Genomic DNA, 16,286 nt, shown 5'->3' with positions numbered 1-16,286 from the left:
CCTCCTTCCCCCCCTCTATCCCCCCCTTCCTCCCTCCTCCCTCCTCCCCCCCCTCTATCCCCCCCCCTTCCTCCCTCCTCCCTCCTCCCCCCCCTCATATCCCCCCCCTTCCTTCCCTCCCTCCCTCCCCCCCCCTCTATCCCCCCCTTCCTCCTCCTCCCCCCCTATCCCCCCCCCTTCCTCCCTCCTCCCCCCCCCCTCTACCCCCCTTCCCCCCTCTATCCCCCCCTTCTCCCCCCTCCCTCCTTCCCCCCCCTCTATCCCCCCCCCTTTCTTCCTCCTCCAACTCACCTCTCCTCCCCCTCCTCCCCCTGTCCCTCCATGTTGCCCTGAAGCACACCTGTTAGGGCCTCCCTGCCGTTAGCCGGCCGGTAAGTGTGTCTGTGTGTCTCTGTGTCTGTGTGTACGTGTTGGCTTGACAGTAGATCTTGTCCTCAGCCTCAGGTTTCAGGACACCAGACCTCCCCCCTCTCCCTCCCTCCACCCCCGTCTTCAGCGTGACCAATGCTTCCCTCAGGACCCATCCTGTAATACAGTTTAAACAGATGTTTAATGAAGATGTTATTTCCTCATTACTGGAGACGGGATGGGGATAGGAGGAGGGAGGGCCAGATAGACAGTGGAACAGCGTAGCAGTTTAATATTCCTCTCGCCACGTGGGCCTTAGATTGTGTCTGCCTTGGACGTCAATATTACATCCCCTCACCCACCACAGGAAGTCTTAATAAGACAGCAGGCGGGAAGGGGGATGCAATTACAATTCAGCCGGAATTAGTTAATGGAATCTATACAGCTACATTTATATATCTGCTCCGTCTGACTAATGACTGTGTTGAAATCGCAGGAATAAAAATAAATAAACGGCATTCTCTGAATTGCATCAACGTAAGATATTTTTGTAAATTGTTTTTTTTTTTCTCCCTTTTTTGTTGTTGTCATTTTTGTGTGTTTGGCAGAGATTAAGATGGCATTCTGGGAGAAATAGTCATGTCAGTGGCTGCATTGTTTGAGCGGGATTGTGGTGATTAATTTTGCAACGCTGGAGTGGCATCTCTCCCTGGAGGAGACTGTCTCAGCAGGGCCAGAGTTACTCCCTCTTCCTCCTCTCCTTCCCTCTCCTTCTCCTCTCCTTCCTCTTCTCTATCCTCTTGCTTCCCTCTCTCCTCTCCTCTCTTCTTCTCCTCATCTTGCTCCTCTCTCTTTCTCTCCTCTCCCTCTTCTCCTATCCTCTCCTCCTCTCCTTTCCTCTCCTCCCCTCTCTTCCTCTCCTCTCCGCTGCTGTTTTTTCTGTTACTGTTCCTCTGCCCAGAGTCTAATATAACATGACCGTATCCAGAATGGAGGGAATTAAGCACCACAATAACCATCACTTTAAAGTAGAGCAATGCCTTGATTGTACTGTAATATTTGTCAAGGTTGATCCCAGATTAAACACAATCAACCCAAAGGGGTATTTCTATTTAGATGGGTAGCTCGTGCCTCATACCACTGTGTTTGTGTGCGAGCAAGCACATTTGCTGTGGTCGTCTCTGCGCTTGGCTGAAATCGATTGCTGTTGGTCTGTTTTCCCAAAGCAGCAAAACTGCAAAACGCTCACACAGTCATATTATCTGACTGTCCTCCGCGGGCAGTGTAGCCTAGCCTGGCCTGGCTGGCCCTGGCTCAGCCTGGCATGCTGGTCGGGGCTAAGCCCTGGGGTTCCAGTGGAGGCCAAGTGGAGGCCTGAGCCCTGCCTCTCCTGCCTCTACTGCCTCTCCAGCCTCTACTGCCTCTCCAGCCTCTACTGCCTCCTCCTGCCTCTCCAGCCTCTACTGCCTCTCCAGCCTCTACTGCCCTCTCCAGCCTCTCCCATTCTCTTCAGGAATGTGTGATTCCCTTCCAGCCGTTGGTCCCCCCGCCCACCACGGGGGTGATGGAGACGAGGAGGGTGCAGCTCTGTGATGGTGCTGCCCTGGCGTGGTCTCCTCCCCGGGGTGCTGTGTGACTGGCTCCCTGGCCTGATCCTTTGTGCCTCAGACAGCTGGTGATGGCTGGTGTTTTGTGTTATTTTGCCCAGCGAGTGGTTCTGGCAGCCGGCGGCCTGTGTTGTACCGCTGAGGGGCTGAGAGAGGCAGGTTCTGCTTTGATCCATCCAGGGATGTCACACACACTGTCCTTGTGGAGGGCAAGGTGTTTGTTTGTCATAGCCTGGTCGGTATTGGACTTTGTGATTGTGTTGATTTCACCTATGATGTTTGTTTTACTTTTACCCCTGTGACTTTAGGACAGTTTTTATTGTTGGGGTGTAGGAGTTTATTAATGAGAAATGAAGAAATATAATTTTCATTTACAAAATCTACACCAAAAAAGTTATCTTTTATGAAATGTAATTTAATCTGTTATATTCCCTTCATAGCTCAACCCATGAAACACAGCATCATTTTTTTCCCCCCAGCATGCATCTCTCATTTGTAGCCGTATTTATTGAATTCTTTTGTCATGCAGTTAGTTACCCTGGCGATGACACAGGGACATCCTGGGTTCCAGGATCGGTTCAGGATGAAATATTCCCATTGTTGACTTTGTTTTCCCCTGCTGTCATAGGCTGCTGCTGTGACTGAGCCACAACATTACAGCACAGGAAAACCCTGCTCGGCATTGAGCTGTGATAACAGGAAGCAGAACACACAATGCTGTCTGTCTTCCTCTCTTTATCTGGGGTCCCTGAGAGCAGCCCGCCAGAAGGAATGAGCCTGGAGAGCGAGAGAGAGGGGGGGGGGAGGGAGAGGGAAGGGAAAAGGGAGGGAGAGAGAGGGGTAGAGGGATTGGGGGAGGGAGGGGTAGAGGGAGGGAGAGAGAAAGAAAGAAACGGACAGGGATGGAGAAAGGGAGAGAGAGAGAGGGAGAGAGAGGGAGAGAGAGGGAGAGAGAGAGGGAGAGAGAGGGGGGAGAGAGAGGGGGAGAGAGGGAGGGGGGGAGGGGGAGGGGGGGGAGAGAGAGGGAGAGGGGGGGAGAGAGAGGGGAGAGAGAGGGGGGAGAGAGGGAGGGGGGGGAGGGGAGAGGGGGGGAGAGAGGGGGAGAGGGAGAGGGAGGGGAGGAGGAGGGAGAGAGGGGAGGGGGGGGGGGATGGGGGGGTTGAGCCCTGCTGAACCCAGGTGGTCTGGTCAGACAGGCCGGTCATTTCACACCGTGCTAACCCTAACCCTGTACACACAACTCTGGCCTACTGCACAGTGACAGGTCCCAAAGAGGGGGACGCGTCAGCACCTCACAGGGAATAAAGGGCTCAGAACAGGAGTGAGTGTGAGTGTGTGAGTGTGTGATAGAGAGTCAGAGGGCCTGGTTTAATATCCCGAATTCTGTGGTGGACCCCCACTACACTCCCTCAGCACCCCCGCGCCTCCCCCCCATGTCAGCCCCCCCTGCTGAGCACGTGGGCTGGGGGTTAATTGCCCCACAGGGGGGTAGAACTGAGGGTGCGGGGGGTCTTCCACCTCTCCCACCCTCAGCGTTTCCAGCCTTCAAGTTACAGCTAATTCCTGGAGCGGTAAAGTGAGGAAGTGGCGGCTATCTCTTCCTAAGACTGAACCCCCCCCCCCCCAAACTCCTAGATCACTCCATCAACCCCCCCCCCCCACCATACACCAATCCCTGCCTCTGACAGAGCACCGAGCGTAGAGAGAGCAGGGAATGGAGAGGGGGAGAAAAATGAAAGGAGAAATAGTCAGCAACCAAGTCAAGTGTTCATTTTTTTTTTTTTTCCTTTCCCTCTTCTCCCTCTCTTCTTCCCCTCTGATTTACCGCGCTTTCCTCAGAAAGCTTCATTGTTCGCCTAGCCTAAGTCTCATCAGGTCTTTTGTGGCTGACTATCACAGCGGCAGGCAGAGAGCTGGAAATGTATAAATGGTATCATGCCTTGTGATTAATGGCGGTGCTTATGAGTCAGGTCTGATAACGGCCCTGCTCTCTACTCAATTTCAGATACCGTTAATGGAATCTGTCTTCTGCGATTGTAATGTGAGAGCGCCTAATTTGCTATGGAGCTTGAAGCTGTCACCGGCAGGGGATTGTGGGGTCATAAGGGACCTGGCAGCCGTTCGGCCCGCAGCTTGTATCTGCGGCGCTGAATAGAGCAGCTCTCTGCCTGTCAGTTAGCTGATAGGCTGATGAGCACTCTAAGCTACTGCACACAATGGTGGAAAGGGCCATACTGCCTGACTTCCCTAATTGTCGAGCCTACTCATATTTCCGAGCCAGCATGCTGAGGACTGGGCTGGTTTTTCTTCTTCCTCTCCCCCTCCTCCCCCCCCCCCCTCTCTCTTCTCCTCAACTTTTTTTTCTCTCCTTTTTCCTTCAATTCATCCTCCATCCACACACTCCCGCTCGCCCCCTTCCACTCCCCGCTCTGTTCTACTTTACTCTTCATCCTCTTCTTCTACTCTTCCTCGTCATTTGTCGCCTCGCTCTGTTTCACGTTCTAGGAAGTGGTGGGTCTTAGCATATGACAGATTACCCCAAGTTTGCTTCAATTACCTCAGATGAGGATGGTAGGAGGAGAGGTGGGAACAAGGAGAGGTGGATGGGAGGAGAGGATGGTAGGGAAGGAGGAGAGGAGAGGGAGGAGAGGTGGGGAAAGTGTTTGTGCAGCACATTATGTAAGCATGTGAGCATATATTCCCTGGAGGTCATCATGCTGGAGGGTCTGTCTGCTGGGGAGGAGAGCTAACAGGACTGGGGGTCATCATGCTGGAGGGTCTGTCTGCTGGGGAGGAGAGCTAACAGGACTGGGGGTCATATAGGTGCTGGAAATCATATAGGACATATTATAGGGTTGGATAGTTTATGGTCAAGAGAAGCAGGACTTCATGCTGTGTTCCCACCCAACGCAAAGAGAATTTTTCGCGTGGCGAGATTACATGTAAAGTCAATGCAAACACGCAAATTCGCTCAAGTTCCACACTTTTTAAATCTTTTCGTATTTCTTATTTTTTTTTCTTTTTTTTTTTTTTTTTTACTCACGCTGTGTCGCGAAAGTTGATCAATGTCGAGATGTCACTGACGTTTTAGAGGAAATGGAGGGCAAGGGGATTGTATCTGTTTGTGGGCATCCTCTGCTACACCCCACTACTTCGTATTTGTTTATAATAGTCATTTTGGATGGTTCAACGGTTGGCTCCTAGCGATTCGTGAATAATTCTCTCCGCGTTTGGTGTGAACACAGCTTAAGAACTCAAATGTGTATCGTACTGGTTTCAAAATGGCCATGAACTTGAACTCTTGAGCTCTACTGTTGGAATGACATGAACTGCAGCGTCACTTTTATTACAAGAAATGTATCTCTCAGTCATACTCTTATGGATGGATGTTCATCCCAGGACCTTTCTCCTCCTCTGCCTCCACCTGCCTCCATCTCCCTCCATCTCCCTCCACCTGCCTCCATCTCCCTCCATCTCCCTCCCCCAGGTTGTCAGGCCCAGGCCCAGGAGCAGTGCTGGCTGGGGGGGTGTTTGCAGTGTCTCGGCTCAGCTGGCAGTGGTCCATGGTGGCCGAGGTCTTCTCCCTCAACAATTTCTTCGTGGGCCTCCTGTTCTCCCTGACGGCCTGCTTCCACGGCGCTGACAGCGCCCCCCAGAGGAGCAAGGTGACCCCTCACTCATCCCAGCACCACCACGAAAAGTCTTTCACTATTTCCACGTTACTACTGAATGACTGTTCTTATTCATATTTGTTTCTTAATGTATGTATGTATTTTTTATCATAATATTAATCTTATTTAGTGAATTGTTTGCTGGTATTGACATGAGGGAAGTTTGAACTCTCATCCTGTCTTTCCCAGTTTGCCCATTGGGGGGCGCTGTGCTGTGGGCTGGCTCTGTGTAACCAGCATACCATGGTGCTGTACGTCCTGGTTATAGTCCCCTGGGTCCTGCTTCGACTCTACTCACATAAGGTAAACCAGCTCCCACTCTGCTCACAGGGGCAACCCCCCCCCAGTCCCCCTCCCCTCTCCCCCCCCCCCCCTACTAAATGGACAGATGGATGTAATTGAGGAGTGTTGAGGTCCAGGTGTCTGTTGCAGGAGCTGACTGTGGGAGGGCTGGCGTCCCTGGGGCTGTGCGTCCTGGTGGGGCTCCTGCCCTACGTGTACCTGCCCCTCTCCTCCCTCCTCAACACGGCTCGCTGGAGCTGGGGCGACCAGACCGCCCTCCCAGGCCTGCTCACACACCTGCTGAGGGCAGAGTACGGCACCTTCAGCCTGGTAAACACACACGCAGACACACACACACAGATGTACCTGTATCGTCATTCGGACATGGTGCTCATTGGTTCTCTACTTGTATCCAGGCGAAGACGGATGTGTCTGTGAACCTGACCGCCATGCTGCAGTGAGTATCTGCCGCTGAAACAGTCACTTCAGCTCAAGCACCTCTTCTCCGTGTTCAGGCTTAGAGGTTTTGTGTTGTCGGGACTGTCGGCCGTCCTGCCTCGGTGTCGTACATTCAAGGTCACATTTGGGATGACGGATCCTCAGAAGGGACTGAATAGCTTCCATCTGCACACAGGGTTAAACACAGACAAGCCGAGAGGGAAGGAGAGGAGAGAGAGATGTGGGAGAAAGAGATGGCGGAGAGAGAGAAGAGAGGGAGAGGGAGAGAAGAAAGAGAGAGAGGGAGAGGAAAAAGAGGGGAGAGACAAAGAGAGAGAGACAGAGAGAGAGAGAGCCCCCCTCTTCTCTCCCTCTTCTCCCTGGCAGCCTTTGTTCTTCCTCCCCTCTTCCCCATCAAAGCAGAACTGAACCTGCTTAGAGGGCCAAATCTCTGTGTTCTGTTTCTCCAGCAGTTTGAAATGATCACTCTGCTCTGGTGTCTAAGCGTGACAAGCTGTGATGACAGACACTGCAATATAGCTGGGGAGAGATGGTGTTTTCCTTCCAACACTACCCTCTCCCCTCCTCCCCTCCCCCCCTCCTCTCTCCCCTCCTCTCTCCCCCCCCTCCCTCCCATCACCCCAGCTCTGATACTTCTCTCCAGCTGACGACACGGGGGATCGTGCGTCTTAAGACCCCCCACCATCACCACCCCTCCGCCCGGCCTCCGCCCACCCACCCACCCTCCCTCCACCTCCCCCCCCTCCCTTTCTCCCCGCTGCTTGATGGGCGAGCTCACCTCCACGCTGACGGAGAGAGACGGACATGACAGCACGTCACGCTCCAGGCGTTACACACACACACACACACTCACACGCACACACACACTCACTGATGCAGGCACACATAGACAGTCGCAGATATATAAGCTGTCAAATACAGATGTGTATTAAGGGAGAGGCAGGGAACCTTCACTGCTGTGGGAGACTGACAGCCTCTCCACCAGGGGGGCCGGGGGGCGGGGGGGCCACGGGTATCTGTCAGGCCTGCTGAAGGGCGGGGGGGGGGGCGAAGGGCTCAGTCACATCAGTGTGTTTGATGGGGGACGGGAGGCCGTTGAGTAATGTGTGTCATTGAGTTTGTTTGAGGTTGGTGAGACGGTTATTATCACATTTCTTTTTGTGTGTGTGTGTGTGTGTGTGTGCTTCAGGGCTCAGCTGAACCACTGTGTAGCAGACCTGTCCCTCCCTGTGCTGGTTCTGTCTGGCTTGGGCCTTCAACTCTCCTCATGGGACAAGTAAGGCACCTCCACACATCATCACCACACAACCGATCAGGTCCGATCAACGCTGATCTTAAAAAAACACCACGAAGCCCTAACCCTAACCCTTCTCGCTCATGTCAAAGAGACGGCGAGAAGCGAGGGTGTGCTTGTTTGTTTTGCTGTTCTCCCCAACATGCCTGTGTGTCCTGGTAGATGTGTGTGTCTGGAGGGAGCTGGGCTGAGTGGTTCAGTAGCTGGTTCCAGTTGTGCTCGGCTGAGCTGTGAGGTACTGCTGATAAGAGAGCAGTGCCAGGGGGCAGCAACGGGCAGGCTGGCTCCAAGGGGGGGCAATTGATGGGCAATGCCCCCCCCTCCCTCTCCCCAAATGGAATTCTGTGACCCCCCCTCCATTATGTTAGCCATGTGAGTTGGAAACCAAACGCCCCCCATCCGATTTGTTCTGGAGCCTTGGAACAGGGCTTCCCTCAGGACACTGTCCACCCCGCTCCTCTGGGTGGCACTGTGATCAAGCTGGCTGCAAACACACACACTCACCCACTCCAGGCACTATTGACAACCTAGCGACATTTCAGAGAGCAAGTAGCGACTTCTGGTGAGATTTTTCTCCCCAACACTGCAACACTTGTTCATGTGTTTGTGTAAGTACTAGAATATCATATGTTCTGTGTGTGTACGACGTGTGGAAGCGTGTTTGTGTGTGTGTACTGCTGTGTGATATACTGTGTGTGTACCTAACCTCTGTGGTGCGTCCTGTTGGCCTGCAGGGGGCGCTGTGAGGTGTCCTGGTTGCTGGCCTGCATGCTGCTGCTCTACTCTCTCTTCTTCTCCTGGAGGGCCAACCTGGACATCAGCCGGCCCTTGCTGCTGGGCGTGGTGAGGCCCGCACCACCCCGGGGACCCAGGCTGGGGACTGCGTTCTCCCGCTGAGCTAAAGGACTGTGTGGGAATGTGTGTTTGTATTTGTGCGTGTGTATATTTTGTGTGTGTGTGTGTGTGGTGTTGCCCGCAGGTTGAGCGGTTCTGGCTGCAGAGTGATGCTGTGGTGTGCGTGCTGGCAGGCCTCGGCTTGGACCGGAGCCAGCAAGGCCTGGAAAGGAGGCTGGGCGGGAGGCTGGGCGGGAGGCTGGGCGGGAGGCTGGGCGGGAGGCTGGGCGGGAGGCTGGGTGGGAGGGGCCTCTGGGGGGCCGCTGCCTGGATCCTCACCGCAGGCCTCCTGACTCGCATGGCGCTCTCCAACTACAGGTGAGCCTCGAACAATCCCCCAACAACTTCAGCGAGTGGGATGCGGGTATTAGCAAACTTGCAACAAAGCTCTCTCTCTCTCCAAATCCCACTTTTCGTTCGTTTTTCCCTGAGTCAACCCAATTTGTCTTGATGTTTTCTCCGCGCTTCGAGGCCGAGCGCTGAACTCTTCAACGTCAGTGTGTTTCCTGCCCCGGCCTCACGGTGGAGGCTGGGGAGAGGCTGGGGAGAGGCTGGGGAGAGGCTGGGTTAGGAGTTAGATCCCGGTGTTGAGGCTCGCGGTGAGATGCTCTCCGTGAGAGGAGGCAGATTACTGCAGCTCAGTTGTGAGGAGATCCAGACAGCCATCACACCACTGCTTTGATCAGGGGGAGAGACCAGCCGGGGTGCTGTCACTCCCCTCTCACCTGACGCCCCACCATTAGATAGGCAGGCTGGGGAGGGGCAGGGGGGAGGCAGGGGGAGGGAGGGGGAGAGCTGACAACTTGCCTCAGTGCACCTGAGAAGCATGCCTGTACACACACACGCACACACACACACTTAGGAATGTGCACACACACAAAACACATCATACAGTCACAAGCGCTTACACTGTGTCCACACGTTTAAGCACACGGGAACAGTTCCTCGATGCACGTGTAAAAAGTGGCAGAGCTGAGCTGGTGTTGTTCTTCCCAGGGAGTGTGACCAAAGCAGGAACAGTGTGGTGGAGAGGTTCGGTCTGGAGGTCCTGGCTTCTGCTCCTCCAGACTCCATCATCCTGACCCGGGGAGACCTGCCGGGGAACACCCTGCGTTACCTGCACTACTGCCTGGCCCTCCGGCCGGACGTACGGCTGGTGGACCAGGAGGTCAGCGCTCCTTCTGCTACGCTTCCCTGAGACCAACTCTCTCTGTCTCTGTCCTTACCGCACGCAAACAAGATAACACTGTGGACTTTGTGATTGAAGTTCTTATGCTCTTATTATGAATGCATGTATTTTGTTTTGACAGTACAGAAGAAACGTTTGATGTTCAGAGTGTATCGTCTCCACATGTCTTTTTTGTATTTTTATTTTATTTTATTGCAGATGTTTTTATCCAAAGCGACGTATTGTGGGGGGTATTTGAACCTGGAAACCTCTTGATCTGCAGTCAAATGCTTTAACCACTAAGCTCTGCCTTTCCCTCCCCCCAGATGATGACGTACAGCTGGTACGTTCCCAGGTTAGGGCCTCACCTCACGGGTGTTCGATTCCCCGGCCGCTGGTGGGACCTTGCCGATGACGAGGCCTTCAACCTGGAGCAGTTCCTCTCCTCCAACACACAGTGAGTCGCCGGGCGCCGGGAGGGAAGGGCACGGCTTAGTGGTTAGAGCATCTGACTTCCAGAGTTCACACAGGGTCTGCAGAGAGGGGACTGGGGAGAAGGGAGTGAGCTGTGATTGGCCGAGGATGGGGAGGATGGGAGATGATGAGGTCGAGACGTGAGTGTGGCTACAGTGATGAGTCAGCAGGGAGGAGATAAGCCTGGAGACCTATTAGAGGGAGATAGTGTCTTGATGAGGTGCAGGAGGGGGGCGGGGCGAGCTGCATGCCTGAGTGCTGTCCGCTCTCTGTGGGAACCAGCCGTCTGGAAACACCAGGCCCACCAGGGGGCAGTGTTTGCTTGGCCAACGTGAGTGTCTTTCAGAGGGGCAACTCGGACCAGTGAGATTAACCCTCAGGGCAGAGCACTGGAGATCAGGCTGGAAACTAACCGAAAGGTGTGTGTGTGTGTGAGAGTGCACAGTTACCTGCAGTCACCTGCGGTGAGAGTGAGGGGTGTTGGAAGGGAGATCGTAGGGAGGTGTCCCTCCAGGGGGGTGCAGCGGGTGTGCCTGTGTGTGTGTGCAGGAGGTCTGTGCTGTGTGTGTGCAGCAGGTCTGTGCTGTGTGTGTGTGCAGCAGGTCTGTACTGTGTGTGTCTGCAGCAGGTCTGTTCTGTGTGTCTGCAGCAGGTCTGTTCTGTGTGTCTGCAGCAGGTCTGTTCTGTGTGTGTGCAGCAGGTCTGTTCTGTGTGTGTGTGCAGCAGGTCTGTACTGTGTGTGTCTGCAGCAGGTCTGTTCTGTGTGTCTGCAGCAGGTCTGTTCTGTGTGTGTGCAGGAGGCCTGTGCTGGCCTGCATCGGGCTGCCTGAAGGGGACCGCAGCTGGGAGAGGAGCTTCTCCCGCTGGCCCCTGGGTGTGTGTGACCACCTGGTGCCCTCACGGCAGCACCTCCGCCCGGAGCACTGGGCCCGCCGCACACGCAACCTCTACAACTGGAGCGAGCCTCACAACAGGTACACACACTTATACACACACATTTATGAGGGGAGAGTCAGGTGGCTGAGCGGTTAGGGAAGCGGGCTAGTAATCCGAACATGGCCAGTTCGATTCCCGGTCATGCCAACTGATGCTGTGTCCTTGGGCAAGACACTTCACCCTACTTGCCTCGGGGGAATGTCCCTGTACTTACTGTAAGTCGCTCTGGATAAGAGCGTCTGCTAAATGACTAAATGTAAAATGTAAATGTAAATTTATACTCATACAAACACACATTTATACTCATACAAACACAGATATATACACGTACACACACACATTTATATACACACACATTCACTCACACATATATACACGTGTACATATTTACACACACACGTTTGTCAGTAACTGGACAGGAGTCGAGGAATCTCCAGCTCTGCTTCCTGTCTCCGGGCTTTTCTCCTTGTGGAGATGCCCTGTGTGTTACTGACATGACAAACATGATTAAGTCCAGCTGCATTTGAAGTCAGTAAGCTGTACAGCCAGGCATCCTACTCTTATACTGACATACAGACCTAACCCTGCGCTCATCCATCCTCTCTGCGCTCATCCATCCTCTCTGCGCTCATCCATCCTCTCTGCGCTCATCCATCCTCTCTGCTCTCATCCATCCTGTCTGCGCTCATCCATCCTCTCTGCTCTCATCCATCCTCTCTGCGCTCATCCATCCTCTCTGCTCTCATCCATCCTCTCTGCTCTCTTCTCTCTGCTCTCATCCATCCTCTCTGCTCTCATCCATCCTCTCTGCGCTCATCCATCCTCTCTGCGCTCATCCATCCTCTCTGCGCTCATCCATCCTCTCTGCTCTCATCCATCCTGTCTGCTCTCATCCATCCTCTCTGCGCTCATCCATCCTCTCTGCGCTCATCCATCCTCCCTGCGCTCATCCATCCTCCCTGCGCTCATCCATCCTCTCTGCGCTCATCCATCCTCTCTGCTCTCATCCATCCTCTCTGCGCTCATCCATCCTCTCTGCTCTCATCCATCCTCTCTGCGCTCATCCATCCTCTCTGCGCTCATCCATCCTCTCTGCTCTCATCCATCCTCTCTGCGCTCATCCATCCTGTCTGCGCTCATCCATCTTCTCTGCTCTCATCCATCCTCTCTGCTCTCATCCATCCTCTCTGCGCTCATCCATCCTCTCTGCTCTCATCCATCCTCTCTGCTCTCATCCATCCTCTCTGCTCTCATCCATCCTCTCTGCGCTCATCCATCCTCTCTGCTCTCATCCATCCTCTCTGCGCTCATCCATCCTCTCTGCTCTCATCCATCCTCTCTGCGCTCATCCATCCTCTCTGCGCTCATCCATCCTCTCTGCGCTCATCCATCCTCTCTGCTCTCATCCATCCTCTCTGCTCTCATCCATCCTCTCTGCGCTCATCCATCCTCTCTGCGCTCATCCATCCTCTCTGCTCTCATCCATCCTCTCTGCTCTCATCCATCCTCTCTGCTCTCATCCATCCTCTCTGCGCTCATCCATCCTCTCTGCGCTCATCCATCCTCTCTGCTCTCATCCATCCTCTCTTCTCTCTGCTCTCATCCATCTCTCCAGCCTGTGTTCTCTGCCCGGGCTTCACTATCTCCTCCTCCTGCTCCTCCTCCTCCTCCTCCTCCACTTCTCAGATTCATTCCAGCTCCTTCGGAATGAGACCCGAGCAAGACATTAGGGCCCTCAGCAGTTAGAAATGAGACTGAAGATGAAACATAATGAGTTTCTCATTGCGTTTTGTCAATAAGTGTGTCAAAAGTGGAATTAGTCAAAGCTCCATATTCTGTTGCTGTTGCCAGCAGCCTCTCATTCACTCAGATAATCACAGCTGAATACTGTGACATTATTTCCCCTTGCCCTCACTACAAGCGTGGCCGTTCATGCCCACGAGCCAAATATTAGCTCGGAAACCCCGCTAAAATATTCTTTTGAAGAAGAGGTCAAGTGTTTAAAGGCAAGCCCGACTGAGGGAGATGGGAGACTTGGCTCATTCCATGTCTAATGTGCAACCTAGCATTGTTGCTCGCCCGTCAAGTGTGTAAATGTAAATATGTATCGGTTTTCATGTATGTAAATATTGATCTAAATATATATATATATATATATATACACTAAATAATAAAGGGGTTTGTTTTGCAGTTTCCATCCTGGGTCCTGGGAGCAAGTAGCCAATGAGGAGATGTGGCAGGCCAGGTAGAGTACATCAAAAACCTCAACTCACATCTGCAGCATCTCGATAACCAGCCTCGTGTGGTAGACCATCCACACACAACCAGCCTCGTGTGGTAGACCATCCACACACAACCAGCCTCGTGTGGTAGACCATCCACACACAACCAGCCTCGTGTGGTAGACCATCCACACACAACCAGCCTCGTGTGGTAGACCATCCACACACAACCAGCATCGTGTGGTAGACCATCCACACACAACCAGCCTTGTGTGGTAGACCACACACACAACCAGCATTGTGTGGTAGACCATCCACACACAACCAGCCTCGTGTGGTAGACCATCCACACACAACCAGCATCGTGTGGTAGACCACACACACACATGTTCTGGTTCTCCTGGTTCGTCCAGCGCTCAGCCCGGCTGTCTGTGTGTTTGTTTCAGGATGAAGACGGCGTTCTTCCTGTTCGACGTGGCGGAGGGGGTGCAGGGGGAGATGCAGGCTCTGCTGTTTGAGCTCTCCTACACTGTGAGTGTCCGCAACGCTGCCGAGCAGGATCACTGACCTTATCATACAGGGAGCAACACAAAAGCCTTCATCTCAACACCAACAACAATGGTCCTTGTAATTGTTATTGATAAGATCTGTGTGTGTGTGTGTGTGATTGACAGCTGTATAAGGAGATAGTGGAGGCCTATGAGGACTATCCCTCTAACTGGGATAAGAACCTGGCGCTGGCCTGTGAGCGGCTGCTTCGGTCTGGTGGGCGGGGCCACAGCCCGGACGCCCTGCTGACCTGCAGCCTGCAGCACTTCAGACTGTACCTGCAGAAGGAGCCCTCAGACCTGCAGGCACCCGCCATCCACACTGCCATCACACACCTGCTCCAGGAGAGAGACCGTCTGAGGGCCACATCCCGCCCGTGAGGCCAGGGGGGTCCAGCCAGGGTAGAGGCAGGGGCAGGGGGGGAGGCAGGTCTCTTCAGACAAGGTGACAGAGCTCTGAACATGGAGGAGATTATTCTGTCACAACTGGAAACGTTCTTCGGGTCAACCAGACCTTTTTTGGTACTCATGACACTATTGGTGGTTCCCACAGAGACGGGACTCTGCTTTTACAGCCCGGTGTGATCTGAATCGACCTGTTCATTTCTCCTCAGAAACACTCACTTCCTTTCATTCGCTCAGTCAGTCTTATCTCTGCACCCCTCCCCTCAGAAACACTCTTTTCACTTTCCTGTCGTTCGCTCGCTCAATCAGTGTATCTCTGGATCTCTCTCTCCCTGGCTGTCTGGCGTCTCGCGTGGTGATCATGTGACCTCCAGCCGTCCCCCTCCTCTCCTCCTCACAGGAGAACGGCAGGGGCTGGGATTGAGGGAAACCCAATTCGGGGGCAGAAATGAGGGATTAGAGCGTCCGCTTAATCTGGGACAGACTTGTGCAACGCTGCCACAGGCTCTGTACCCAACCCTGGCCACCAGCCACCCTCCATCCAGCTCTCCCTCTACATCCATCTTTCTTTCCATCCATCTATCTTTATCCATCAATCTTTCATCCATCCATCTTTCTATCTATCCATCCATCCCTGATGGTCCTTAAAACATTAAAAACTAATGGAGCTTTCCCTTCCTTCCTTACAGCAGTGCTATAATCCCTCGTGGATTTAAATGAAATATGAAATGTCACAATGCCAGAAACCCTTTTAGAGAGTTGTGTGTGTGTGTGTGTTAGGTCTTGGGTGCTCTCCCTCTCTCTCTCACACACACACACACTGAGACCAAACAGACACACTGCACGGTGGAATGCTTTGCTTTCATGTCCAGGAAGACGGTCCCTAGCGACACAGAGTCACGCATCCATTCAGAGAAAAACAAATGCAGGCATGCAAGAACCTCAAGCAGAGGACAGGCCCCTGAATAGACCCCGATACAAGGTGTGTGTCTAGCAGAGGACAGGCCCTTGAACAGACCCCGATACACGGTGTGTGTGTGTGTGTGTGTAGCAGAGGACAGGCCCCTGAACAGACCCCGATACACGGTGTGTGTGTGTGGGGGGGGGGGACAGAGAACAAGGACAGGAAGGAACCACATCTGTAGATGTTAGACTTTTCTTCTACTCCTCCTTCTAACCCTTTCGTCCTTTCCATTGTCAGTAAACCTACGTTTGTCTAAAACCTTTGTTTACCACTGGATATCTATGAAAGAGCATGTGGCATTTGGGCACCTTGCGTGTGTATCAAGGTCCTGTCTCTGGTCTCTGCTGCCTCCCAGACCAGTCCGGTGTGGTGTCTTCTCACTGCTGATGGTTGAGAGAGCGATGCAGAGCTGAGGATGCTGTGGTGTCGGCTCTATGTATGAGGATTTTTCTCTCCCGTAAAAGAAAGTGTTACTGCTTTCTGAAAATTTAAATACTGTAATAAATATTCCTCTTTTTCTGTAAAAATGTTCCTGCCTATTTTCTTAGTTTTGTGCTGGAGTTTTTAAAATGTTCTTTCCTACAACAAATACATTTCTTTTCAAAAAAAATATATTTCATGTTTACCACCTTTGGGTTAGTTTGGGTGTTTTATTTTACGTCATCATTTGACTTTTCCTCTCACCTCACCATGTCCTCTGTCTTCACTTTAATCTGTCCTACTCTCTCTCTTTTCCTCTCTCTCTTTCATCCCCCTCTCCCCCATCCCCTCCTCCCTCGTCTCCCCTGTCTCCGAGAGGCAGTTGCCCACCCCAAATCAGCAAGCTGCTGAGGATTGTGGGAACCCATGGAATCGCCGTGACCACGGATGTAGGCAGGGTGCCACGGCAACGCTGGAATGTGGGGCGTCTGAGGAGATAAGAGCTGTGAGCCCAGCCAGGGAGGGGAGGGAGGGAGGGTGAAGGGGGAAAGAGGCAGAGAGAGGGTGAGACAGAGACAGAGAGAGACGACACTA

The 16,286-nt window shown here is 53.2% G+C and overlaps 1 protein-coding gene across 1 annotated transcript in view; it reads left to right on the top strand.

The window, feature by feature from the left end:
• tmem260 (transmembrane protein 260) overlaps nt 1-14,321 on the top strand; it is a 25,188-nt gene extending 10,867 nt beyond the window's left edge. Inside the window, 14 exon segments of the mRNA XM_067242567.1 lie at nt 5,443-5,620; nt 5,816-5,929; nt 6,059-6,238; nt 6,325-6,365; nt 7,557-7,643; nt 8,396-8,504; nt 8,641-8,729; nt 8,790-8,873; nt 9,552-9,723; nt 10,050-10,180; nt 10,995-11,171; nt 13,325-13,378; nt 13,802-13,886; nt 14,030-14,321. Of these exon segments, the coding sequence (XP_067098668.1) occupies nt 5,443-5,620; nt 5,816-5,929; nt 6,059-6,238; nt 6,325-6,365; nt 7,557-7,643; nt 8,396-8,504; nt 8,641-8,729; nt 8,790-8,873; nt 9,552-9,723; nt 10,050-10,180; nt 10,995-11,171; nt 13,325-13,378; nt 13,802-13,886; nt 14,030-14,284 (1,756 nt within the window). The 3' untranslated portion in view covers nt 14,285-14,321.
• The last annotated feature ends 1,965 nt before the right edge of the window (nt 14,322-16,286 follow it).

Source organism: Osmerus mordax, chromosome 9 (genome assembly GCF_038355195.1).
Source record: "Osmerus mordax isolate fOsmMor3 chromosome 9, fOsmMor3.pri, whole genome shotgun sequence".
In the NCBI taxonomy this organism is placed as follows: Eukaryota; Metazoa; Chordata; class Actinopteri; order Osmeriformes; family Osmeridae; genus Osmerus; species Osmerus mordax.
The sequence above is the reverse complement of the archived record's forward strand: the minus strand, read 5'-3'. Positions and strand labels throughout refer to the sequence as shown.